This window comes from Aethalodelphis obliquidens, unplaced genomic scaffold (genome assembly GCF_003676395.1).
Source record: "Aethalodelphis obliquidens isolate GAN/ISIS:26980383/991018 unplaced genomic scaffold, ASM367639v1 scaffold1, whole genome shotgun sequence".
Taxonomy (NCBI): domain Eukaryota; kingdom Metazoa; phylum Chordata; class Mammalia; order Artiodactyla; family Delphinidae; genus Aethalodelphis; species Aethalodelphis obliquidens.
This window is the reverse complement of record NW_020837945.1, coordinates 49,700,248-49,728,177: the sequence shown is the minus strand read 5'-3', so window position 1 is coordinate 49,728,177 and position 27,930 is coordinate 49,700,248. Positions and strand designations below refer to the sequence as shown.

Sequence of the window (27,930 nt, the reverse complement as noted above, 5' to 3'; positions counted from 1 at the left end):
TAAAATTGTTCTCTATCAATCTGAGTGGTGATAACATGAGTGTATACATATGTTAAAATTTCAAGCCACACCCTTAAAATTGCTGCATTTTATTTTATGTTATTCCTCAATAAAATACTGTATTTTAAAAAGCCTAATATAGGTTACACATGACCTTCAATCAGTTTTTTCCCCTCCGTAGGATGCTTCTCCTATTCCCAATCTTTGTCTGAGGAACTCCTACTCATCCCTCAGGTCTCGAATTTCATTGTCTTTTTCCCAAAGACTTTCCTGATCCCAAATCTAAATTATGCTACTCTGTCTTATGTTGTCGTATTGACTTGGAATCATATATGTATTTGTATAATTGTCTTCTCAACAAATTGAAAGTCCCAGAAAGCAGGAAGCTATGATATTCATTGATGTACTCCAGTGAGTAATTAATTAATTAATCACATAAAGTATGGGGCAATAGACTGCACTAAGGATGTACAAAGTAGTGGTCCTTTTCCTTAGGTAGATCACAGTCCATAAGAGGAGGTAGGTGTGGCCCACATTTAAGAAAGATTGGACAGAGAACCATGGGGTGGCATTGAAAGAGAACCTTACCCAGACCAGTTGATTAGGAACAGCTTCCTGGAGAAGATGGCATTGAACTGAGTTTTGAAGTATCGGTAGGAGTTAGCTACAAAAAGGAGTGGGAAACTTACAGCACAAAGGGGACAGCATGAATGATGACAGAAGTGTGAAATAAATATGCTCAGGCTGGTTAGGAGCTGGACAGTTCATTTGAATTTAAAAAGCAAGGAGGAAATGGTAGGCAATGAGGCCAAGTAGCAAGCACATAGGCAAGATCACAGGAAACCTTCACATACAAAATGGTCTCTGTAAGGTAGCAAAATATCTACTTAAATGTGAAATCAAATTCTCAACTACTAGACCGTGCACTAAGAACTCTTTATGCTTGGGGAAATAGAGAATGAGTATCATTGCATTACTTGGCATACCCTAAATGTATGGAAGTTAATACATATCATTAAATATGTTACAAAAGAGGTATCACTCCCTTAACTTAAACCAACTGAAGATTTTAGCTTCCTCACCTTTGTTTGAGAATTAATTGATGCCTATGCTAGCTTAACAATGGCAGTGATTGCTTTGTCCAGACATAGTGCTCTCTTCCGTTTTCTGCTTTATAACTGGAGACTTGTAACCCCTGCAGTGGAACTGAATTTGCTACAAGCTGATCCCACTTGGAGAAATGATAACAAACTAAAGACTTTACAGTGTAAGAAAGGATCTGTTCAAATCCATCCTAAACTAGCTTTCTAAAGACTTTTCACTGTCCCTTCCAAGGAACACATTTTTCCCTGGTTGTAGATACTAAAGACATCTATTCAGCACAACTTTTCCATTTGTGAGGCTTTGAGGGAAACAAAAATGCTACTTCAAGTTGCCAAAGAGCAATTTCTGCGAAAAGTAGAGAAATTTTTTTCAGTTACTGAATAACAGTTGCTCTCAACAACTAATTTTTTTTAGGCTTTTTATTGTCCAATCCCTGGCCTGAATTGTAATATCCCTTTGAACAACACTGCAGTATTAAACAATCCAATGAATACAAGCTAATGACAAAAAATAATCAAGGAATAAACATCTTTAGATGTTTGGTTTCTAGTGTTTTCTGTCTAAAGATACTAAGTATGTCTAAAATGGTAGGCTTGCATACAGAGTTTATGTGCCGGTATGCTGCCAAAAGGGTGATTTTTCCCCTGATATTTAACCAAGCTAAGTTATTCATAGAAAATTTTAAAATGCAGTATTCAATTGAATTCAGATAAAAATAAAGAGATGTTCTGCACTCCTCTTACCTACCAATCAGGCAATGAGTTTGTCTCAGATTTTCTAAAATTATGCAAATTTAAATATCCTGTCACACTAAATATCCTGTCACCATCTATCTCACCATGTACAAAAACATAGCCTGATATGGGGTTCATAGAATATGGTTACCATATAAATGGAGTAAAAAGGAAATGGATCCAATTCTGTATATGTGAATAAAAACATCACTCTACCTATTTATCTCCAAGAAAGTTCCATTCCTAGAACACCTAATATACTTTTCTCTTTAGACATAATTAATGACAATATATTCTCAGCATATGATTCACATATTTAACAAATATATCTATTTTCTTTTTCTCAACAATTCCATACTCAACTAGCTTACATCCAATTGCATCCAGATGAGGCTAATGATTCCTAATTTTTGATACATGGAATGATTTTTATCTCATCTCAATACTATTAAGTTTGAGACCTACATTTTCTTTCAGTAGTGTCAGAATATTTAACATGTTCTAATTATTACTTGGATTAATAAGGGCACAGATCAATGCAAGTATTCAAATAATTTGCACACATATATTCTGCAACACAAACACTCCAGAATTGAACTGAACTCAGCACTGCAGTGCAGTGGCTCAAAATGTTCCTTCACTATTGACCTGAAAATGTAAAAATCTGTATGAAAAGCAATTCTGGGTGTCAGTGTAGATTGTAAAAAAAGGGTGGGGTGCACAGGAGTTGAACACACAAAATCAGTGCCATCAGTTTTACACAAGCTAGAGGCTATTTGGTCCTATTTATTTTCAAGATCTAAACTACATGCCACTTCATGTTAACAAAGTATCCAAAAAAAGCATTTGTTTATATACAGTACGTTAGTCTCTGTGCTAAACTCTGAGGATAAAGACATTAACAGGACTCCTTCACTTCAAGGAACTCATGGTTGGGTAAAGGACACAGAGAAAAAACCAGACAATTGCAATGCAGTTGATAATGACATGATAGAGGTTTGAATACCACGTTATATACAACCATGTCTTGGTAGGGCACAGCTGTTTGGAAGGGACTGTTGAGAAGAAATGAAACAGTTCCAACTGGCTAAATTTTATAAGAAATTGATTAGATGATGGCATGAAGAGAAGGGGATGTCAAACTTATGGGCAAGTTTCTAGCATTAGTGACTGGGTGGATTATTCCCTGAGATAAGGAATACAGGAAGGAAAAAGATGATGAGCTCAGTTTTTGAGAGGCTGAGGTACATATGGGACATTCAAGCAGAAATATACAGCGTAGTTGGAAATAAGAGTCTAATATTTAGAGGACAGAAAAGAGTAAGAAGTATAAATTTGATAATCACCAATACTCAGTACATCAATTATAAACAATAATAATAGATGAAATACCCATTGAGAGCACTCAGGTAATAGAAATGGGCTGAGAAAAGAAAAACAATTTCTAAGGCTTCCTTTTGTAAGACTTCATTTTTCCAATGATATATAGTCATTCTCTTCCACTCTACCCCACATCACGTTAACTATGAGTCTACAATATCACCTACATTATACCTGGGAGTGGATATTTGCTTTCCCACTAGATTATGAACTCATTGAAAGCTCTGGGTTTTCCCAGCGTGCCTAACAAACATTCAGCAAGTGTTTATTAAAATGTTTAATTAAACTCTTTCACAAACAGCATGTATGATTTCTAACTTTTTTTTTTTTTTTTTTTCCGGTACGCGGGCCTCTCACTGCCGTGGCCTCTCCCATTGCAGAGCACAGGCTCCGGACACACAGGCCCAGCGGCCACGGCTCACGCGCGGGCACGTGGGATCCTCCCGGACCGGGGCACGAACCCGCGTCCCCTGCATCGGCAGGCGGACTCCCAACCACCGCGCCAACCACTTCCTAAAAAGTTAGGAAGCCCCTAACTTTTTAATATCAACTTTCAAGATTCACAAAGAAAATATGTGCTCAATGATATAGGTTCATCTTGACTGTTCATCCAGAACTCATATTTCCTATCTGTACTCTGCCAACTGCCTGAGATGATTCCCGTTTTCAGACTTTTAGAGGAACATCAAAATTCTCTATGTCAGATATTTTCTAATTCAACACACTAAATAATATGAAATTAATAGATTTTTGCTATTTGTTTAGGTATTTAGCTTTTTTAAGTGCATTAGTCTGGCAATTAATTATCTTGCTTTATTATTAATAATAAATTTTTTAAATCATTTCCCCTTAACAGCAAGGGATTTGCTAATCCCTACTGTCATTAATAGCAAGCAAGTGCGTGACAGCCAGTTGGGGTTGGCATAAACACTCTGGTATGTAACAACATAAAGCTGGCAAGACATCATGAGTACCACACTCCAATCAGCACTTCATATGAATATGCATTATACAGAATCTTATTAAAATGCAGATTCTGATTCAGTAGATCTGGGATGGGGCGTGATCTTTACATTTCTCACAAGCTCCCAGGTGATGCCAATGTTGCAAGTGAAGGGGAGCAGAATATGCCACCCCAAAATATGCCTCTTTGGCATAAGGATTACCTTAAATTGATTATTTTTAAGAAACAGCAGAGATTTCCCTGGTGGCGCAGAGGTTAAGACTCTGCACTCCCAATGCAGGGGGCCCAGGTTCAATCCCTAGTCAGGGAAATAGATCCCACATGCATTCTGCAACTAAGAGTTTGCATGTCACAATTAAGCAGCCCACGTGCCACAACTAAGACCCAGTGCAACAAAATAAATAAATAAATATTTTTTTAAAAAAAGAAAACAGAAATGGCAGACATAGGAGAATCCCTGAAAACAAATGGAAGTTACTCTTCTGAAAGAGACATTTACATTTATAAGGGAAATCTCCATTTCTAAGTGCATCTCCTTCTCTGTACCAGGAAGGAAGAGGGGAACTAAACCTCCAGAAACTCTTACAAAGGAGGCTACAGACCTAAATCTGCATAACAACCATACTCCTGTTTACTGTGATTTACCTGATGACCTCCCATAACTGGCTTCCCCACCACCACCATCTCTTTTGTCTTTAGCTTGAGATGGTATTTAATGTAGTGGCTTGGGCCATTTCAGGGAGTTACTCCGTTTTCCTGGGTATCACCCATGAATATAGGAGGTTTACATGTTATTAAACTTCTGTTTGTTTTTTTCTATTAATCTTTTATTATAGGGGGCTTCAGCTAAGAACCTAGAAGGGTAGAGGGAAAATTATCTTTCCTCCCCTACACAAGTCTCTTAACCAACTGAGTTACTTAGTCATAACTATACATTTTGATTGGGCAGGAAGTAATCCTTAGGTGGGTTCTATCAGGTGGGATTAAGCACTCCCACCAAACTGTATGATTTATAGGCTTACAAGAGGGAGAGGTTTGGATGAAAAAGGGACAGGAAAGAGAGAGAAACAAATTGTAAAGGGCATGGGTGTGTGTCTGAGTCCCTTCCTTTTTGAGGAACTAACTGGTTTGAATTACAACGAAAGAGGGTTGTGAAAGGCTTTGTGAGACTGAACCCAAATGAGTCTACTTTAGTGCTCAGGTGGCAATGTGTGAAATAAAATTGGGAAGAGGGTCAGTCTTCTCCTTCCCCACCTCTACCCCATGCTACAAACCATAGCAGTTTAATAACCAGAGGAGCAGGACAGTTACCTCAAATGGCAGCTAGGCCCTGGACACTCCTCGAAACAATTGAAAGAGAAGTGTGAGGCTGCGTGAGTCTATTGTGAGCAACTGACGGCTCTGTGCAGTTCAGATGCAGGTATTCCCATGAATATGATTGCACCTGGATCCATGGGCTGGTTTATACATACTTAAAGGTAGCATTGGTTTAAAACTGATTGTATGAACCAAAACCTATTCAGTATAATAGGAGGAGTCTTTCCTGTATGCTGAAGACTGCGCTGCTTTGTAGTACCACAGAAATCTCACCTGGAAATAAAGGACACTCATCCCTCAGTATCCACGGGGGATTGATTCCAGGACCACCCTTGGATACCAAAATTTAAAAGAAATCCATGGATGCTGAAATCCCTTACATAAAATGGCATATGCAGTATTTGCATATAACCTATGCACATCTTCCTATATATTTTACATCATCTTTAGATTACTTATAATACCTAATATGATGTAAATGTTATGTAAATAGCTGTAACTACAATGTAAATGCTATATAAATGTTTGCTGGCATGCAGCAAATTCAAGTTGTGCTTTTTGGAACTTTCTGGAATTTTTTTTCTGAATATTTTCATTGAGGTTGGTTGAATCCACAGATGTGGAACCCATGGATATGGAAGGTCAACTCTAATTTATTTCCTGGACTCCAAGAGATATTCCAAGACTATATAATCTTAGCAGATTATACAAGTAATTTATATATCATTTTTACTTCTATCTCTATAAAATGAGAGTAGCAATATTTGGCACTACATAAACTTAAAATTGCTTAGAAAACAGATGTTATATTTGTTGTTTTAACACAATTTTTCAAGTTAATTCTCCTCAAGTTTTTATACAATATTGAGCAAGAAGTTTAAAAGGGGTATTGATATTTCATCTACCCAAAATACCAGCAGCTGATGAAGAATTTAAAGTGGATTAGGAATTCAGGTTTCCCCTCTGTATTGAACAGGTTCCTCACCACCTCAGTTTTCCCCTTCTGTTTCTCAGTAGCAAATGCAAGCTGTTGTCTGCAGGGCTGAAAGAAATGCATACGCAGTCCTCGATAAACTTTGCAGGCTTCTATTCACACCTGCTAGAACTAGAAGAGTTTGGTCATCTTTTTCAAGCAGAAAAAAGCATATAGGTTTTACTTATACAAGTAGAGGAAATGAAGAATCCATGCAATAAGGAACTTTGTTATTAAAATAAAGAAGAACAATTCAGAACTCTGAATTGTTCAGTCACTGAACTTGCTGACTAATTCCTCTTCTCTCCACTGCACTTTATCACTGAATGTGATAATCAGGATGTGATCTGCAATCGCTGTCTCGATCAGTTCTTCTGCCTCATCTGGTGTAGTAATTGCAGTCACAGCTGCAAAGCGAAAGCAGGTATCCTCTTCACAGCTTGGAGACCAAAACACTGCTACTATGTAGGAAGGCAGCAGAATTGGCCTTTCTTACCTACACAGAGAGACAGAACGTATTCCCTGGGATAATTATTCCATAATCCACTCTTACTTTGTCTTTGGGCACAGAACAGTGCAATGGTTAAGCAAAGCCTAACACAAAATCAGGCAGCTCATTTCACTTGACCTGCCCATGAAGTCTATCACTGAAATAGGTGATTCTCTATTTTATTTCCTGGGGAACACTGGTACTCATTGAAATATTAATAAATATTATCAGAGAAAAAATTTCCTTAGTCAAGCTGGTCCTGAAAAAGCTAAACAAATTTTCCTACCATATGATTTTTCAAATTCTTTAATGTAGCAGTTTCCATTGTGATTCTCCATTTACACATAATTTTAAAATTTTAGTTTTATTGAGATACAATTGACATACGGCATTATATAAGTTTAAGGTGACAGCATAATGACTTGACTTACACTTATTGTGAAATGATTACCAAATAAGTTTAATTAATATCCATCATTCATATAGATACAAAAAAAAAGGAAAAAAATGCTTTTTTCCTTGTCATGAGAACTTTGAGGATTTACTCTCTTAGCAACTTTTAATATATTTTAAATATAGCATACATCAGTGCTAACTATAATCATCATGTTGTACATTACATCCCCAGTATTTATTTATCTTATAGTGTGAAGTTTGTACCTTTTGACCACTTTGATCCATTCTCCCATGCCCCCACCCCTGCCATCTGGTAAGCACAAATCTCTTCTCATTTTCTATGAGTTTTGCTTTTGTTTTTTAGATTCCACATATAAATGAGATCGTATAGTATTTGTCTTTCTCTGTGTGACATTTCACTTAGCATAATAACATTTGCAGTCCATCCACGTTGTCACAAATGGCAGGATTTCCTTCTTTTTTATAGTTGAATAGTATTCCATTGTGTGTGTGTGTTTGTGTGTGTGTGTGTGTGTATGTGTATCTCACAACTTTATCCATTCATCTGTTGATAAACACTTTGGTTGTTTCCATGTCTCAGCTACTGTAAATAATGCTGCAGTGAACATAGGGTACAGATGTCTCTTTGACATAATGATTTTGTTTCGTTTAGATATATACCCAGAAATGGAATTGCTGGATCATACGGTAGTTCATTTTTATTTTTTGAGAAATCTTTAAACTGTTTTCCATAATTGCTGCACCAATTTACATTTCTACCAGCAGTGCACAAGGGTTCCCTTTTCCCACATTCTCACCAGCATTTATCTGTTGTCTTTTTGATGATAGCTATTCTGACAGGTGTAAGGTGATATCTCATTGTGGTTTTAATTTGTATTTCCTTGAGGATTAGTGAGCACATTTTCATGTGCCTACTGTCCATCTGTATGTCTTCTTTGGAAAAATGTCTACTCATTTGCCCACTTGTAATTGGATTATTTGGTTTTTGGTATAAATCATTTTTTAAACTTAGTATTCAAGATTCACTTTAAGGCATCATGGTTTGATGGAAAGAGCTCTAGTGTTATATCTCTGACAATTGCTAGCTTTGCAGTATTAGAAAAATTCTAATCCTCAATCTCCATATCATAAAGTAAAAATTAAAAAGTTTTGTAGGTTTATTGTAAGAAATAAAAGAGAGAATTACATAATGTGCCTAGCATTCTATACATGGAATTTATTCCTTCTTAGCACTATTTCAAATAGAATACAAAATGACAAGTCATAAAACATTGACTTACGTTCAGTTTCCCATGACTGGTTAGTTCACCATAAAACAATGTCAGGCCACAAAGTTTCTGGTGTCATTAACCTAATCTCTCCTTGATTGTGCCTTTATCATTAAAGACTTCTTTAGAGGCTTGAAAGTTTAGGCCGACCCTTACATATACCGTCTTCTAAGAGAGGGGCTGGTTCCATAAGGTATCCATTAGTTGCAGAGGCCAAATGCATTTATCTGTATGTTTCACTTTGACCAAATAATTCTTTGGTACTCTAAAAGTCAACTATGGATTGCATTTTATTCTTGGAAGAGCATAATTATAATGTCAGTTGGGCAAGAGTCTATTCCCTGCTACTAGCTTAGATAGGCAAGAGTTAACTACCTTTAAAATTAAATGGTATCCCTTTAAATTTAAAATGAATTAGGCCATGGTGGTTCCCTTGGCTTAAGGATAAATGGCATGGAAATTAAAGAAAATAGTTCTAATGTCATGAAACAGCAAAGGTCAGATAGGGTGAGATGATTACTCTCATCATTATTAACATTACTTTGCATTTAGATAGCTCCTCTCCTTTGCCAGACTCATTCTCATTCTAGCCCATTGCTTAGTATCTGAGCAGCTTGTGGAGCTCCTAATGACATCAAGGGTGATCCTGATGTGGAAGAGAAGCCACAGGTCAAGAGGGGAGTGAGCAATTAACCTTCAGGCTTTATTTGCTCACTCTGGTCTTTTGCACACAACCTGCAAAAATGGGCTTACTTGAAAAGACTACCCATATAAACTTAAAGCCTCTCATGGAACTTTTGATTTATCTGAATTTTAGGGTTTTTTTAATATAAATTTTAAATTGCAACAATGTGTGTGTGTGTATAAATTTGGAAAGTTTGGATATTTTTTGTCTAAGCCCAAAAGTACTAAAAGTGCTAACATGCGTAAGGACAAATACAAATTAAAAATAAGAGGTTTAATTCTCCCTGTTGAAAATAAAGGAAGAGACCATTTATATCAGAAAACTTGTAAGTACTTTCTCTTCTCCTTGAAATGTATATAAATCCTTTTGAAAATTAGATAGGACTTTTGTCAGCTTTATGATGCAGGGACGTCTTTCTCAAGGACTTGGGAACCATCTCTTAGAAATGTAAACATCAAGGAAAATAGTATCCTTATCTCACAGTCTGGGGAGGGTAGGAGCCTCACTTCCGTGGGAGCCTTGCTCCAAATCACAAAAGTACCTCCTTTCATAAAGATATGAGAATTTTATCTTCCCTCTGGAGAAAGCTACTACACTAACACAGATGTTCACCTCAATTACCAGATAAATTCAGGACGAACTATACATGACAAATGGTGCTGTCAAGTCCTCTTACTTGAGAACTAATTATTATTTATTTTGAAAACATGTATGCAATGGGTTGCCTCTGCTTGACTATGTAAAAGAGTGAGATTCCGTTCTGTCTTTGCAAACTTTTAATGAATTTCCTGTGTTGAGCATCACATTCTGGTTTAATGCTTATTCAATGATAAATGTGTTCTCATTTCTACTATCTTTGTGGAAAGAATTTTTGGGTTGGGAGAAGATTTTGTTTTTAGTTATATTTCCCCAAACATGACTGTGCTTTTAACTGCAATAATGGATTCAAGAAAGCAATAGAATACCGTCAGCTGTTCTCAATCATAATGCATATGAGACTCATCTGCAGGATTTAAAATACAAATTCCCAGCACCATATTCAGAGATTCTGACACTACATATCTGGGGGAAAGCAGTGAAGTCCACACTGAACGACTATCTCAGGTGATTTTGACGCTGATGGTCAGTGGGCACCATTGTAAATGGAAGTTTTAACATAATTTTTAAATTTTACCATATGAAAAATACTTCCTTTTGCTGTCCTAGTCACTCCTTGGCTTATTTACAGGTTTTATTTACCTTTACAAGTATAATACATCATCAGCCAGTTCCTCTCTGCCGAGCAATCTTCTTACATTCTGGCCTTCTCTTTTATCCATAACAGGGTAAGACTTGACTACCCTTCCCAGGCCCCAGCCAGGCCTCTGCCCCTCACTCTCTGAGGGCCTCTGCCTTCCACTTCAACCACGAAGATGAACATAATTAGCATCTCTCAACTTCTCTGCCTTTGTCTTTTATTTCTCTTCTCTCCTAAATCAAACAAACAGCTGCCACTTTTCCAAGGTTAACTCCTCCACCTGTACCTTTGATCTCTTCCATATTTTCTTTCTTCATTACATCAATTATTTCTTTGTTAGTATTCCTAGTCTCTGAATACTTTCCCTTTGCTCATGTAGACTCAGGTGTCTCTAGTCCTCTAATCTAACAATCTCCTTTCTCATTTAAACTGCTGGCTCAGTTTACTCCTCCCTTTCTTTCACCACCAGGTTATTTAAATAGTAGTCTATTTCCACAACTTTCCTTTTCCTACCCCTCATTCATTGCTCACTCACTGCACAGGGATTCAACCCTCACACAGCTATTTTTGGTTTCAACCTCTCTCCTCGGACCCAGGTCCATATTTCCTACTTCTGAGTAGAGGCTGCCACTCTACTCTCTAAGAGCACTTCAAAGTCATTATTTTCGAACCCAAACTTCCTTTCTAAAACATGCAAATGCCCTATACTTTTGCCGTCAGTTAACAGTATCGACATCCAGTTATCTAAGTTCAAAACAGCCTCTAGCCTTCTCTTTCTCTCACTTCCCAAGTCAAATCAGTTCTCAAGTTCTGGGGAGTCCACCACAAAATACTGCATCTCTTAATAACTGACTCCTTCTACTGCTCCCATTGTCACTGCCTTTGTGACATTTCTCTCTGCCTCTAGTCTCTTCTAACTTGATTCTGTCCTTCATACTTTCCCCAGCGTCTGCTTTCTGAAACAAAATGTGACCACATCAAATCCTTAAAAAGGTATGTTTAAAAAGATGCAATGGCTCTTCATTGCTTACAAAATGAAGACAAAACACTTTTATTACACAAATAATACAAAAAGTATCCTTGCCAAAACAATTGAACCTGAATTTATTCAAACCTCTAGCTCTCATTAGTTGACAGGTTATACAGGAAAAGAGAAGCATGTTAAATGACACATAAGAGTTACAGTCAACCAAATCCAGAGTGTTGGAATTCTAAGAAACAAATCACCAAATTATTTAAAGAGATAAATGGCATTTTAGAAAAGCAAGGGACTTCTATAAATTAAGACAGACTTAAGAAACACGTCAACAAATGCACCATGTGGATTTAGAGGCAAATTGGCTGAGTATAAGATGATATTGAGTAATTATTGTTAAATTTATTAGATATACAAGTGTAATGACTTTTTTAAGTTCTTTTCACTTATATATATAATGAAACATGAATAATGAATTTATTTTTAAATATTTCAGAGATGGAGGTAGTAAGAAGGAGAGATAAACAAAATTTATAAATGTTGACAACTGATGAAGCTGTATGATTACTATGAGTGCTTTTTTACTAATCTCTACTTTTGCATATGTTTGCAATTTTCCATAGTAAAAAAAAAAAAATCCTATCATTTGTGGTATTCAAAATCATTAAGAACCATGCCTTAACTTATCTTCGTAAACTTGTCTTTGGACATTCCCCATCCTGACCTCCTTATTTTACTAAACCTGTCAAGTACTTTCATACTAGGTCTGGGCTTATGAAGCCATTCCTACATACTCTTGTCTTTATTCGGGAGCAAGCCAGATTACCTCTCCTCAAATAAATTAGAAACTTCACATCAACTACCTAACTACCTACTGATTGCTCTATGCAGGTGCGTTGTTACTCTGGCATGCTCCAAACACAGGAGCATGTAAAACATTGCAGAAGGTATTTCAGTTTGCAATACATAAGTAGAAAAGTAGTTTCAGATCATCTAGTTCTTATTTTGTAACTATTGAACTGTGGTTCTATAACTTTAGCTGATATAAAAAGATGACTACTTAAGTGAAACCTTAAATTACCTCTAAAAAGTGCAGATTTTAGGAACCTGTGGGACACGTCCATCAATATGGTCAAAATCTCATGTCTGTCATAATATTGATGGGTTGCTATGAAATGCATTCTGAAGCTGGCGTGCGTACTTTGGTGGTGACCAACATTTCATTGAAATAGTATTTTTTTGAGTATTGCATAATATTTCACAGTCATTTTCTGAGTATTCTTCCTAAATAAATTTATCAGCATATAAGGGCAATTTTTAAAGTCTGAATTAATTTATGAGAAAAACATCCCTCAATTAGACAAATTTTGAATGACATTAGCCTCTCCCAATTTTATCAACCATTAGCCAATATTTTTCACATCTGTGAGCAGTGATTATAATAATATAAACTACAATGAACACTTTGTATGTTAATGTGGTTATAAGTTACAACTTCAGAAAAATGTCTTTTGTCATTTGCCATTTGTTAACATCCACTTAATATAGACAGATATCCCCCTCATTTTCCATATGTATTTAAATGATTTACTATTCAAACATAATCGCTCTTTCCAGATACAATTAGAGAAAAGATTGGGTTCAGACTTACCAGGAAATCTACTGTGGAGGTTGGTGTCACAGTTGTAGCCATTGAACTGAGCAGACCCTGGAAGCACTCTAATTGTTAGAAGCAAGAGCAACCATATCTGTTCCATTGCAAAACCTAGAAAAGAGTTACTTTTCATGTGGACATCACCAGCCTTCACTCTCACTTGCTGGGTAGACTGAGGCTGATCTCAACTCACTGTTGGATAGGCAGGCTGTCTACATCCATGCAGGCAAAGCTCATTAAAGACCTAAGGATTATCAGAAATAATTATCAACAATGAGGCAGAGATTTTGGCTACAATATTTCAAAATTATTTTTATTCTTTGACTCCAGTTTGCAAGCGTGACAAAGCTAGGCTTTTGTAGTAGAAGAACTAAGATATAAATCATAACATTTGCAAAAGAAAGATTTTTATTATAAATAGGAAGAACTCAAACCAAGTATTTAGCAGATTAGAACAGCCTAGCTAGGCAGACTGACTGATTTGGAGGCAACGCTACCCTTTAAAGTACCAATATCCATAGTCAGAGGGATTTAACATTCAAGAGTTGATTTTCAGAGAATTCTCAATTCTCTCAATGACCAAATAATGTCAAGAAAAATTTCCTCTCAACAAAGGAATTCCAGGGTACTACTACTTCTCAAAATCAATGGTTTGTATATCATTTTCCTAGGAAACACAGGAATAAAGCGAAAGGGAGAACAGAAAAATACTACGTGTAGAATGACATCCTGGTTTCTCCAATGGCTGCTCATTGGTGGTTGATAATTGATACAGAAGTATGAAAACCTTGAATTCTTAGGAGAGTGTAATGGAAATTGTCAATGTGTGTTGAACAAATAAATATAAATTGACTTTAATACTTAAACTCCAGTCAGTCTGGTATTTAATTTTTTTTCCTTTATGGCCTTTTATTGTCCTGATAAAGTTAAAATATCTTCCAGAAGTGCCCAACTTATTCTCAGAGCATAGTTTGTGCACTGGAAAAAAATCTTTTGGGTTGGTGGTTTTGGTCTATGTATAAAAAACAAAAAGAAAATAAAACTGCAAATGGCTTATTCAAATAATTTATTGCATTTTTAAAGCTTTGGGCTTGGGGAAAAAAAAGATGTTTTAGCTGTCCTTAAAGATCTGCCCTTAGATGATCAATCAAGTCTTTAGCAAAAGGAAGGAAATACATCTTGCTTTTGAATCGTCATTTTAGTAGAACATGTTTATGGTGAACAAAGTCACTTTGGTGAGGATGTGGGAAAGGAAAGCATGAGTTTACTCCCCAAAATAGACACAAAAACTATTAATTAAACAGGAGCTTCCTTCCTTACGCACTATAACATACCACTGAGGCACAAACCTAGTCACTTTAGGAAGAACAGCCACATGTCTGGTTAGTTCTGATCCGCTAGGACACTCCAGAAACAGAAGACTCACACAAATGGCTGACCCAGACCCTGGGGTCTCTTGGCCATGCCTATGACTTCAATGTCTAGCTCCTCAGGACACTCCAAATAGACGAAGACAGACTTGCTCTTTTGGAGTCTTTGGAAGACTTTTAGGAAAGACAGCAGCTTGTGTCTGAACGGTACATCCCATCACACACAGCAATGCAATGCCCCGCCGCTTCCTTCTCATGATGGGTCCCATTAACTCCTAGAAGGCACTGGAGACTCTAGACTCACACTGTTGTCTCTCAATCTAAAGAAGTCTCCCATCCCTACGGATTCAGAGTCAGGAATTTTCAAGAGTGAGTTATTTTTATTATTCAAAAAGGCTTTCTAGCTTTTATATTGTCTCACAGGAGAAAAATAATGCTTATTGAGTGGATGCTGTATACAAAGAAGGCAGTGTGTTGCCAGATCATTTACCTATAGTCTCTCATTCAAATCCTTATAAACACTGGATGATGCTGGAATCACCACTCCATGTATAGAAAAGGAAAAATAAGTCTCAGGATGCTAAAGTGACATGGAAAATAAGTGGAGGGACTAGAATTCAACTCCAGAACTTTCTGATAAGAGCTTGCTGCACAAGCTACCTAAATATCATCTGTTATTAAATAAATTTCATGTTATTTTGGTTGCCATTTATCATCAGTTGTTTTCTTTAGCTTTTAAAATCGTGTACCCTTTATTAGATCTTTTCATATAAAAATAAACAAATTCTTACATAGTGAATGCAATTTGTTTAATAGATGTATTGAATAATATGGGCATTGTGAGGAAGAAAATTATTTTTTAAAAAGGGAAAGGAGGTCCTGATTGTGGAAACAGTGAGAATTATTACTACAGACTAAACTGGACACATCTATGTTTAGCAAAAATGGTTAAGAAACACGTGCTACTTGAAATGGACCACTAATAGCAGTAGTAAAGTCTTTGCTTTACAACATTAGATCAGATCTGAGGTTGTCCAAAAGACATATCTCTACACTTTGAATAAGACTTAGAGCTCTGTCATAGAGATTAAAACTCTTAATAAATATTTTTTGACAAGAAGAAGGTAGAGGTAGAAGGCAGCTTGCTTTAATAGAAAATCCACTGATTTTGATGTCAGCAGATACAGATTCAAATTCCCCCTCAGGTGTTCTCTAGATTTAGCATTTGAAAACCAAGATGATGATCATAAGACTTTATAAACTACAAACACGTAAAGAACATGGCACAGTCTGGACATAAGGCACTCTCAATCCCATGGAGAGGGATGGTGACAGGGTCTGTGCTCCTTTGACTAAGCCACATGCTCTGGAGCTAGACTGCACAATACAAAGGTGTCCCATGGGCTAGTAACAGCCCTGATTAGTTGCATCACATTATTATATTTATAATGTTATTTGTATTGGTCTGTGTTTTAATATTATGGTACATTAAGCAGGGGAATTTTGAAGGACACCACAACTTTTGTATAGGCAGTATCCACATTCTGATCCCTATAACATTGGCAGTGCTCATGGCATTTTCAAGACTTTGGGAGTTAATGAACTATTTTCTTGTACACTCCCCATCCTCAATCCTATCTCCATCATTTGCTCTGTACATAGAAAACTTGACTATCAACTCACAGTAGTAGCAAGCTTGGAGATGTTACTTGCCACAGTTTCTAGAATATTTTTCTGAAATGGGAGTGCTTGGGGTTTGGAGACTGTGTTGAGATTCTTTACACTCATTAAAGCATAATGTCTTGTTTGCTCAGACTCCCCAGCTCCTGGGCATGTGCAATTCTAGACATGTGTACTCCAGTCTCGATTTGGCTTAAAAATCTTAGTTGAGCTTCATGTCACAAGGTAGAACCCAGTGTCTGTGGTTTACCCTGGGATGACCTGAAATGCTTGCTGTCCCATTGTGGCTCCAGCAAACTCTGATTAGAGAACCTGAGCAGAAGCATTTCCCATCTTCTCCACCATCACTAAGTGCAGCATCCAATGACCCTACTTCGGTGCTTAACAGTGTTGTACAAGACTGTCTGACGTGGTCAATATTACAAAACATTAGTAACACATTCTTAGATAACAATGACCTTGAAGACATGTATCACAAGGTTTTTGTACATCTTTCTTAACTCAGTACCTCCATAAATTTAAATTGATTGCGATAGGGGAGGGAGAGGATTGTACGTATAACATTGAATTTTAAGGAATTCAGAAGTGTTGATTTTAAAGAGACACTTGCATCTCTTAAACTGGTATTGAGGCTCTGTGTTTTATACTTAGCAATACAAAGGAAGTCATATGCTGAGTGACTTGCTATCAAATGTCAATATTTCTCATATTAAGTTCTCGTTTTAAAATAACTTCTTCTAAAATATGAATTTCTAATTTATTTGCTTAAGATTGAACTTGGAGTCAGAAAAACATAATTTCACTTTTAATTCTCACTCAGTTTTATATAAATTGAGATAGTTCTGTCACACTGTTCTCTAGATTTTATACATTTAATAATCTTTTTTGACCCTCCTTTTATTAAGATCTGTTAAGTGCCAGATTCTGTGCTACATTTAATATTCAACTACTAACATAGATTTAATTTTCACCCACGTTACTAATGTGGAAACTGAAGTCAAGGTTTTTAATTGACTTGCCCAGGGTCACAGACCTAGTAAATGACAGAGAAGAATTCAAAACTAAGCTTGATCTTTGGAATTATTGTAATACTCTGTTCGACTTAATTGGAGTTTGTCAAATAAATCAAATTAATGTCTTGTTAATTTTCAGAAAGTAAATTATATTAATAATGATTCTTAAAATATGCTTTGAGCTAAGTGCTTCAGATGACTGAGGCAAAATATTTTTAATATCTACATACTTGTCATGACTTTATTTCACTTATTCAGAGTGCATAAAAATATTATTATTTTCACAAATTGATTTAATGATACTGCCAGTGACTGTTAAGGTCTGATTATGCACCAGAATGTTTTTTTAAGCACTTTTCTAACCATATTTTCTAAGTATATTTTCTAACCATGATACAGGTAAATTATTCTCCTTATTCTGAGATGAAAAAACTGAGGCACAGAAATGTTAGGGAATTTGCCCAAGGTTAAACAGATGACCAGTATGAGAATCAAGATTCAACGTACACACCATATGATCCAGAAATCCCACTCCTGGGCATATACCCAGAGCAAACCATAATTCAAAGAGATACATGCACCCCAGTGTTCATTGCAGCACCATGTACAATAGCCAGGTCATGGAAGCAACCTAAATGTCCATCAACAGAGGAATGGATAAAGAAGATGTGGTACATATATACAATGGAATATTACTCAGCCATAAGAAGGAACAAAATTGTGCCATTTGCAGAGACATGGATGGATCTAGAGACTGTCATACAGCATTAAGTCAGAAAGAGAAAAACAAATATTGTATATTAATACATATATGTGGAATCTAGAAAAATGCTACAGATGAACCTATTTGCAAAGCAGAAGTAGAGACACAGCCATGGAGAACAAGTGTATGGACACCAAGGGGGGAAAGGCGGGTGAATTGGGAGAGTGGAATTGACATATATACAATACTATGTATAAAATAAATAACTAATGAGAACCTACTGTATAGCACAGGGAACTCTACTCAATGCTTTGTGGTGACCTAAATGGGAAGGAAATCCAAAAAAGAGGGGATATAAGTATACATATAGCTGATTCACTTTGCAGTACAGCAGAAACTAACACAACATTGTAAAGCAACTATACTCCAATAAAAATTTTAAAAAAAGATTCAACGCACAATGACTCCAGAAACTACCCTCAACTATTATATGGCATTGCCTTCCAGAAAATGACCCTTACAACAGTACCTCAAATGGAAATTTGGTGATTACTTGGTAAATTTAATCAATATTGATTTATTCCTACATTCATTTATCAAATATTATTGAATGCTTACATGTGCCTGGTAGTGTCCAGGGGAGCTGAGGTAATGCAATCAGAAAGAATTATTTGCATAGAACTTACATTCTAGTGAAGGAAGTCAGAAGAAAATGAAATCTATAAGTGGAATACAGAGTATATTTACAATTAGTGCTATGGAGAAAAAGTAAAAGGAATGATAGGAAATTCTGGGGCAGAGGAGAGGGAATTTTGAAATTTTAAATGGTCAGGGATATAAATCAGTCCATATAAATAAAGGTCGGGGGAAGAAAAACAACTTCATTTATGAACTACCACATCTACCTGTGTTTAATTTGTACCGCACTTTTTTTTTTCTCTTTAGGCATTTCCCAAATAAAACAGATTTTCAGTGCATAAATTATTCTCTGGGAATAACTTGGACACTTTGAACAGACGCATTAACCTTTCAGATGAATAAAGTTGGCTCTTAGTACCCAGGAAAAGTAATTTATTAAACAGCACCCCTGTGACATGAGAAAAAGTGAATCTGTTCAAAAGTGCTTTTACCTACTTTCGAGAAATAACTTTTGCAGAAACAATTCATCAAAATTTCATATTTCTTTAATTTTATTACCTTCATATGGGCTACTGTCTATGATACTCTTCTAGTTGGGAAGAAAAATAGAAAATTCAAACCAAAAATCATTTCTTCAAATATTTAATTGTCAATCTAAGACATGCATTTTTTTAGTAAACTAAAGCAAATTGTTTAATCATACAGATTCGCAAAAATATGGAACGGGCTCTTCGGCATCAGTGATCACCCTAATCCTCTCATTCTCAGCCCTCCTGTGCATTTACTGACCTGCTACTCTGCACAGACTTGCTGTCCCCTACAGGGGGCTTAACCTCTTTCCTGGTGCTTCTGTATGACCCACCCAAGCCTGTTTCTCAGAAGAGTTCAGAAACAGTTCATTAAGCTTTAAATGACTGCAAATAGTTTGAAGAGTTCCCAGGGAAGGGGAGGAGAAGAAATGTACGTATTTTAATAGTGATCAGAATTTAAGTTAAAAGAATGAAGCCCTACTTCAGCCTTCAAAGGAACTAATAGGACCCAGGTAAGATCTGGGGCAAAAAGGCACTGAAGTCGTACAGGTAGGCAGCTGTCTTGCTCAGTCAAGTGTCACGGTGTTACATGGTCTTGCCTCTAGAAAAAGGACGTATTAGCTCACCCTCCAAAATGACCAGTTTTACCATGCTGGAGACAATGACTATTTAATGAAGAAATCTGTTTTTTGATCGGGTGTCTAGACTGAAGCTCTATGTTCTTTATTTCTGTGTTTGCACTGGGACATTAGAGGCAAATATACACTAAAACGAAAATGAAAATATAAAACTTTCATCAGAAATATCCATTATTATGTACATACACATTCTTTAACATAGAATGTCCTTGTCTTGCTAAACAAAGAATAAAACACACCGTGTACTTTCAGAATAATGCCTCAAAGAGAGAAGGAAACAGGTTTAGTCGTCAAGAAAACATTCAGAAATTTTATGACTCTAAAGATATTGATGTATACTATGAGGAATTATGAATGCTATAGGTTGTTTCTAAGACTAAAACCTACTCCAATTTTTTCTGACACAAAGTGAGTGCTCATTTATTTCCCTTTCCCCACATTTCTCACCTGTCTTTCTGTTGAGGGTTTTCTCAAGTAATCTACAGCATTTAAATGATCTACAGTGTTTAGTTTAGAATATTTATTCTAGCACCTTAGTTTTTGGGGTACTGACAGATTGAACTAAGTCACTCTAAAAGCTTTTTAAAATAATTTACCACGTTCATTTTCAAGATATGTGTACATTTTATTCTTCTGAAGTATCTTTGAAGATATATTGACTTCCTTCATCCTTTCATGAAGTACAGTGATAACAAATTAATAATAAAGTGATAATTTATTTATCTTAAATGCCCATTTCCCTCTAATTAATTAAACAATTGACTATTAGTGTGATCATTTCAGAATGAAAAAATTTTCAACAGAGATGACGTACAAAATACATATGAGCTGGCATAGCACAGGAATCAGCCAATCAAAAGAGACACCATGCTGATATATTCTGGCTGGATATCAACCCACCTCCAAAAAATCAAAGGTTTTTGCATGGGTACCAATAACAATAAAGATAACTTCATACTTTGGTCAACTTTTACCTAAGAACACCAGAGCCCCTTTCTATTAGTACTCCACTATTTGATATTCCTTGGTTAATCCATTCACTTATTTATTCATTCCACAAATTTTTATGAGCAATTTCTAAGTATTAGACTCAGGGCACTCGGAATCAATCCAGTGATGAGCAAAACAAGCATAGTCCTTACCCTCACAGAGTTTAAAAACTAGAGAGAAGAAAAGTCATTAATAATGGCATACATTAAAATATACTTAAATATATATTTGGTAAGTGCTATGAAAGAAAATAAAGAGTGCCTCAGGAAACTATAATACGTATTGACAGGAGGATGTTTCTAACACATTCAGAGGGATAGCATTCTATTGCGCAGTTAGGATCTATAGCTAGCTTATATAGTCAAAATTACCCTGAAAATTCCCTAAATTGCCCATCTCTATGTGGGATTCCTGAGTAATATAACAATATTTTGAATGAGTTTCCTCCTGATCACTTCTGTTGTCCCACAGCTCTTGATCCTTTTAGGAAGATGAGAATAGAACCTATATTAAAAGAAAAATATTGCCTAATTCTTCCAAACAGCCTTATTTTAACTCCAAGTAGAGAAAATTGCATAAAGATCCATGGTTTTTGACTATAGAGACAAAGAAGATTTTGGTTCTCAAACATCTGGACTTTAAGAGCCAGAGTTGGAAGACTGAAGAGTTTGGAAGCCTAGAGTTTGTACTAAAGTCCACAGAGAAGGTGTGAGATATGACAGCCATGGTGGACACAGCAAGGGCAGTGATGCTACCTAAAGACCAAACAGATGAGAATTCCCTACTAAGGCCAATTAGGACCACATGATGATAAATGGACAAAATACCCTCACCAATGCCAGGGCAATAAGTATTTTTTTAAGTAGCTAATGTATAGAATAATTACTACTTTTTAATAATTTTTCCTTTTTTTTTCTTTAGTTACTCCAACATCTTAATAGACTGATTCGCCCATGTGGCCTATAGGCATATAGGTAGTATATATAAGTCCATACCACTCTCTCACTTCGTCCCAGCTTACCATTCCCCCTCCCCGTGTCCTCAAGTCCATTCTCTATGTCTGTGTCTTAATTCCTGTCCTGACCCTAGGTTCTTCAGAAACATTTTTTTTTTTTTTAGATTCTATATATATGTGTTGGCATACGGTATCTGGTTTTCTCTTTCTGACTTACTTCACTATGTATGACAGACTCTAGGTTCATCCACCTCACTACAAATAACTCAATTTCGTTTCTTTTTATGGCTGAGTAATATTCCATTGTATATATGTGCCACATCTTCTTTATCCATTCATCTGTCGATGGACACTTAGGTTGCTTCCATGTCCTGGCTACTGTAAATAGAGCTGCAATGAACATTGTGGTACATGACTCTTTTTGAATTATGGTTTTCTCAGGATATATGCCCAGTAATGGGATTGCTGGGTCGTATGGTAGTTCAATTTTTAGTTTTACAAGAAACCTCCCTACTGTTCTCTACAGTGGCTGTATCAACTTACATTCCCACCAACAGTGCAAGAAGGTTCCCTTTGCTACACACCCTCTCCAGCATTTATTGTTTGTAGATTTTTTGATGATGGCCATTCTGACTGGTGTGAGGTGATACCTCATTGTAGTTTTGATTTGCATTTCTCTAATGATTAGTGATGCTGAGCATTCTGTCATGTGTTTGTTGGCAATCTGTATATCTTCTTTGGAGAAACGTCTATTTAGGTCTTCTGCCCATTTTTGTACTGAAGACGAAAAGACAACCCTCAGAATGGGAGAACATATTGTAAATGAAGCAACTGACAAACGATTAATCTCCAAAATATACAGGCAGCTCATGCAGCTCAATATCAAAAAAACAAACAACCCAATCTCCTTCATTTATGATTGCTCATTTCCTACCACACTGATCACGCTCCTCCTTGAAACTTCCCAACTTCATACAAATTTAAAGTTCCAGTCCCTATACTTCTCTTGTCATCAGATTTTCAGCTCTTCTCTCTCTCCTCACATTCAGACCTGTATTTCCAGCCTAAGTATTCCATATAGAAGTCCTATGTGCGTAACTGATGCAGTACACACAAACCTTAACTTTTCACCCAATCACATTTTTCTCCTGTATTTTTAGTCCTATGTTTCACTCAGTAACTAGAGTTTTAATAGTTACTTGCAACTCTACTGATCCTACCCTTCACATAGATACCAAAGGCTTCACTCCTGTTATTTGCAACTTTACTGGCATCTTTATTTAAGTTCCTCATCAATTCCTCAATCTGACTCCAAACATTCCCTATTGGTTTACTTTACCCCTTCCTTATCCACCCCCACCTCACACAATATGTGGTCTAGCATACGCTCTTATCACAACTTCCAGAACATGTCATGCTTTTGTCTGTTTTCTTTTTCTCATATGCATTCTCCTCTGCTCAAATGCTCTTTTTCTCCAGGAATATGTCTCCTTTGTGGAGACTTTTCTGATTCTGGCTCCCTCCTGAATTATTTCCACTTCCAAGTTGCTTCAAACAGTTTTGGTAACCTGCTAAGTATTTACAATTTGCTGCCATCTGTATTTTGACACTGGCACCAGGTTTAAACTAAAGTCAAGCACATCTTTTGCTCCAGAGCTGCTAATAATCCATGACATAGACTGCTCTTCTTGATTTTTTCAGTTGAAGAAACTGATTCTCCTTGCTTTTTTTTTTCCCCAACTCTAACACTGACCCCTTACCATTCTAGTAGAAAGGGTTTTTTTGTTTGTTTGTATTAATTTTGTGGTTGGAACTCAGGCCTACTTGAAATGTGATAACTGTGCCCACTAAGATCAGGAGAATGGCAAACCTGAATGAGCCAATGGAGTCGTATGAGGCCCCATGGGGTAGGCTGGAGCCACCTGGATTTATTTCTACCCATTCAAACATCTGCTTGTATTATGATAGCTGGTTTTTAAGAGATCAAAGGAGCTGATGTGGAAATGTTGTTTCTATGACTGTGCAGCACACAAACATTATTTAAATGTTCCCTCAACATGCGCATATATCCAAAGCCCATTGGCGCATCAGACGACAATAGGAGCTGGTACCATGCCCACATTGTTAGCCTTGCTCCATTATGATGGAAATAACCGGCAAGACAGAGACAGATAGCAAGGAAAGAGGTGAGGTGTACTGTGGCACAGGAGACACAGTGCCTGTAACATAATATTTGAATTTCCAATTTTGTCTTGAAAAAGCAAATCAATCTGACCATGGCTCTACAATCTCCATGGCTGCAGGTGATTTGTCAAAAAGCTCCTCTTCTATCTCTATGGAGATAGAGCTCTAAGGCCACATGAGATCTTAGCATTGAGATTAATCCCCCATGTGTGGAAGGCGGAAATGGGTAAAATAATCAATGTGCATGGCTAGCAGGTTGAATGCCAGAGGCCAAAGGGTAAATGATGCCAGCAAGCAGCAATGCTTCTGGTCATTCTCCTCCCAGGATCCTGTTCCTGAAAGCATATTGTGAGTGTACTTCATGGGATGATTTTTGTAACATTCATTTATCGAATATTTTATACTATTCAAAGGACTTTGATATGTATCCATTTATTTAGAACTTAAATCTCTCCTGTAACGTCACAAAGCATTAGAACTGGAAAATTCCTTAGAGATCATTTCTCCAACATCTGCATTTACTAAAACCCAAAGAGATCTTAGATTGCCTAAAATCCTATGAGTAGTTAGTAATACTGGATCCTACACCTGCTGATTTTTCACTCTGTAGCTTCTCCCATAACTCTAAGGAGCCACCTAGGCAAGAATTTGTTCATCAGATTCTTTATCAGTTTTTATCATTTATTTGTTTATATAATTACTATTGATAACCATTATTTAATAGTTATTAAACATTATTTACCAATATTACCTTTAAATTCTCACTGCAAACTTATAAGTATTATAATTGTCCCCATTTTACAGGTGAAGAAATTGAAGCACAGGATAGTTAGATAGCTTACTTTAGGCCACTCACCTAGGAGATGGTAGAGACGGCATCTGAACCCAGATTATCTGGCTACAGAATCTGTGCTCTTAAACCTGCACTATACTATCTCCATACCATCCCTTTCCATACATGAAACATGAGGAGTTAGGAGAAGGGGGATGAAGAGAATATTGACTATGACTGAATAGTTAACACCAAAGCAACTAAATTTTAAACCAGAGTTATCTTGAAATGGCAAGATTAAGTGTTCCCTGCCATGGACAAAAATCAGTCTCTTGCATAATTTGAGTTCACTTAAAGAGAAAGAACAAATCTTCATTTGAATGTATCCAAGATGCAAACTAATTTTAAATACAAAACCTTGTACAGAGATATACATTATCCATGAGCTGTTCACAGCCAGGTTTTCTTCTCACAATTGAATAGATTAGTATCTTTGGAGATGAGATCTATATTATCAAGGTTACATTCTCAGATGCTGAGGCCACCATGGACTCAAACACAGTCTTGAGATGTGAAGGGTCCATGTAGATATTATTTTCTCATAGTTTTGTTTTACTTTCTTTCTCCATCCATCCATCTATCTGTTGTCGTGATGGTGATTGTTCAATCATTTGGTATTAAGTTTCAGACATTTTGGCCCTTAATATTTCAGCACACATCTCATAAGAAAAAATGGATCATCTCTACATAACCACAATACCATTACCAAACTTAAGAAAATTACAATTAACTCATAATAGCATCCAATATCAATTCAATATTCAATTTTCCCCAATTCACCAAAAGTATATTTTATACCTGTTTTTATTCCTTAATCTGGGATCCAAAAAAAGAGACCAAAAAGTTAATACAAATAAATGCAAAGGTTTATTCTTTGCATTTAAGGTGTGGCAGCCCTTTAGTCTCTTGTAATACAGAAAATCTGAGCACTTTACGTTGGTAAGAATTCTGTGGTCCCACTAGAGCAAAAGAATGTGAGAAAATGCAAGATTCTGTCAAGATCAGAAATATTTAAAGCTAGACGAAATTCATTCAAATATCTTGAGTCCATAAATACAAAATTTAATCAAATATTAAGAGCTGCATGACTGCGATTACAGAGAAAAAAACTGAGTTAACATGTAACATGAATCTAAAGAACATTAGAAATGTGGATTATATGGTTGTGGGCTATAACAATTCTTCTCTAATTTATCAAGTCCTTGTATAGGCTGTAAATAAGGTTATGTTGCATGATGATTAGTAATAAGAATCTACCCATTGTCCCTGTCAAAACCTCTGGCTAATAAGCAATTGCAGTTAGCTTAGAAGATAAGTGCTTTCCATCTATCAGCAACTATTAACCCCAGGATTATGTAGGCATAGACGTGTTAAAGATAATCAAAAACTAGAGAATCATTTTTCATGTTACAGAATCTATGCATGTTGGTATTCTTAGTAATTCAAATGTGTTAGAGAATTTGACCTACTTAACTAACAGTTTTGTCCTTTTATTTTGATTTGAGATGTGTAACTGAGTAAACAATTTAGACTTTTAAGGTAAAATTGACATGATTATATATATTATTGAGATAGTTAAGAAAATGTAAGATTGAACAAATTTTAAAATCTATTTTTAAGGGCTAGTTAAATAATTTATAGATGGATTATTATAGCAGATAATTAAACTCCTTCAAACATATTAAATTGCCTTTTATAAAAATTTATTATATTCAATTTCATATTCTGTATGTCAATTAACTACTTGCATATAAAATCAAATATTTCTCAAAAACCTGTTAAAAAATGACTATCAAAGTCTGCTTAGACTTACAGATAAATAGTCAGAATTTGAGCTTAAAACCTTCAAGAATTGTTAGGTTTGGTCATTTACAGTTTTAATTTAATGTTGATCCTTAAAAAATTCAGAAGATATTTTTCAATTACTTAAAACAGAACATCAGGAAAACCTCTCACTAAACACAGAGTAAATGGTTGTTTTGCTTCAGAAGCCATAATAAAAGCTGAGATAGAATCACACCTTTAAATGCTAAAATCATATACCACACTTTGAGATGCTTACACTCAGAGTTACAGGGGAACTAAGATCAACTGTAGGATATCAGTTAGATGTTGTCTATCTCACGCTTACATAAAGTCATAAATAAATTCATTGACTGGAATAACAGGAAGACTGAACATGCTATTTAAATTAATTGTGTTTCTCTTTTTTGCCCAAGATTATATAGTTGAATTTGTTGATGATAAATGCCAGTTTGATGCAACTTCACTAAGTGCACAGAATATGCATTTCTGAATATGTGTTTCTGCCCTCCAAAAGTTTTTAATCAAAATGCAAACACTTCAGCTTCATAATTACATTATCAACATTAAAACTTCTAGAGGTTAATTTATGGAGAATATGTTTATGACCTTGAGATAATGAAAGATTTCTTAGGAAAAAACACTGTTGTATCATCATAAATTATAGGCTGGGCCTCCCAACAACTTCCTTCTAGAGGCTTACTGAGATATTTTTGTTTTCATGTTGCCCATTAATTCATATAATGTGACATTTATGCAACACACACTAACATACCTTTGAATAAATATAATCACAGGCTTGGGCTCTGGTTCCCATTTCATCACTAATTGTCTGTGGTCTTGGGGAAGTCACATAATGTGCCTTACCCTCAGTTACCTCATGTGTGAAATGAAATGTTTGGCTAGAAATGACTGAGATGACTTCCAGATATAAAGAGCCAGTGAATGCATGATGTTTTAACAACTGTAGCAGAATATAGTGATAAATTCCCCAGAGACTTCTTTCTAAAATCACCTCCCTTATCAGAATTTAGGTTTTACTATGTCAGGAAGATTTAGAGATCTTCTACTGCTTCTTTAACTCTGTCTATGACAATCAATTAGGTGGCAAATGTTTCATCTAGAACACCCTCATATCTATCTCTCGTCATTTTTATAAGAAATAAAACCTGTAAGAGGTCTCACAGCCTAATCTCAATAGTGTTAAAAACAAGATGGCAATAGCCCTTTCACTTTTAGAGCAGCTCTGTCCTTCCACGGACAAAAATGGTAAAATTAAAATTACATGAAAAAATATAAATAAGTTGTTATTGGTTTTATATTTTTATTTATTTCTTCTTGCATCTATATTTATTTATTTCTCAAAGGTCTCAAAAGCCTTTAGGAAGCAATAA

The 27,930-nt window shown here is 35.9% G+C and overlaps 1 protein-coding gene across 1 annotated transcript in view; it reads right to left on the bottom strand.

The window, feature by feature from the left end:
- ZPLD1 (zona pellucida like domain containing 1) overlaps positions 1-27,930 on the bottom strand; it is a 123,060-nt gene that overhangs the window by 30,892 nt on the left and 64,238 nt on the right. The window contains exon 7 of the mRNA XM_027104015.1: positions 13,197-13,443. Within this exon, the coding sequence (XP_026959816.1) occupies positions 13,197-13,332 (136 nt within the window). The 5' untranslated portion in view covers positions 13,333-13,443. The remainder of the gene's footprint in view (positions 1-13,196; positions 13,444-27,930) is intronic.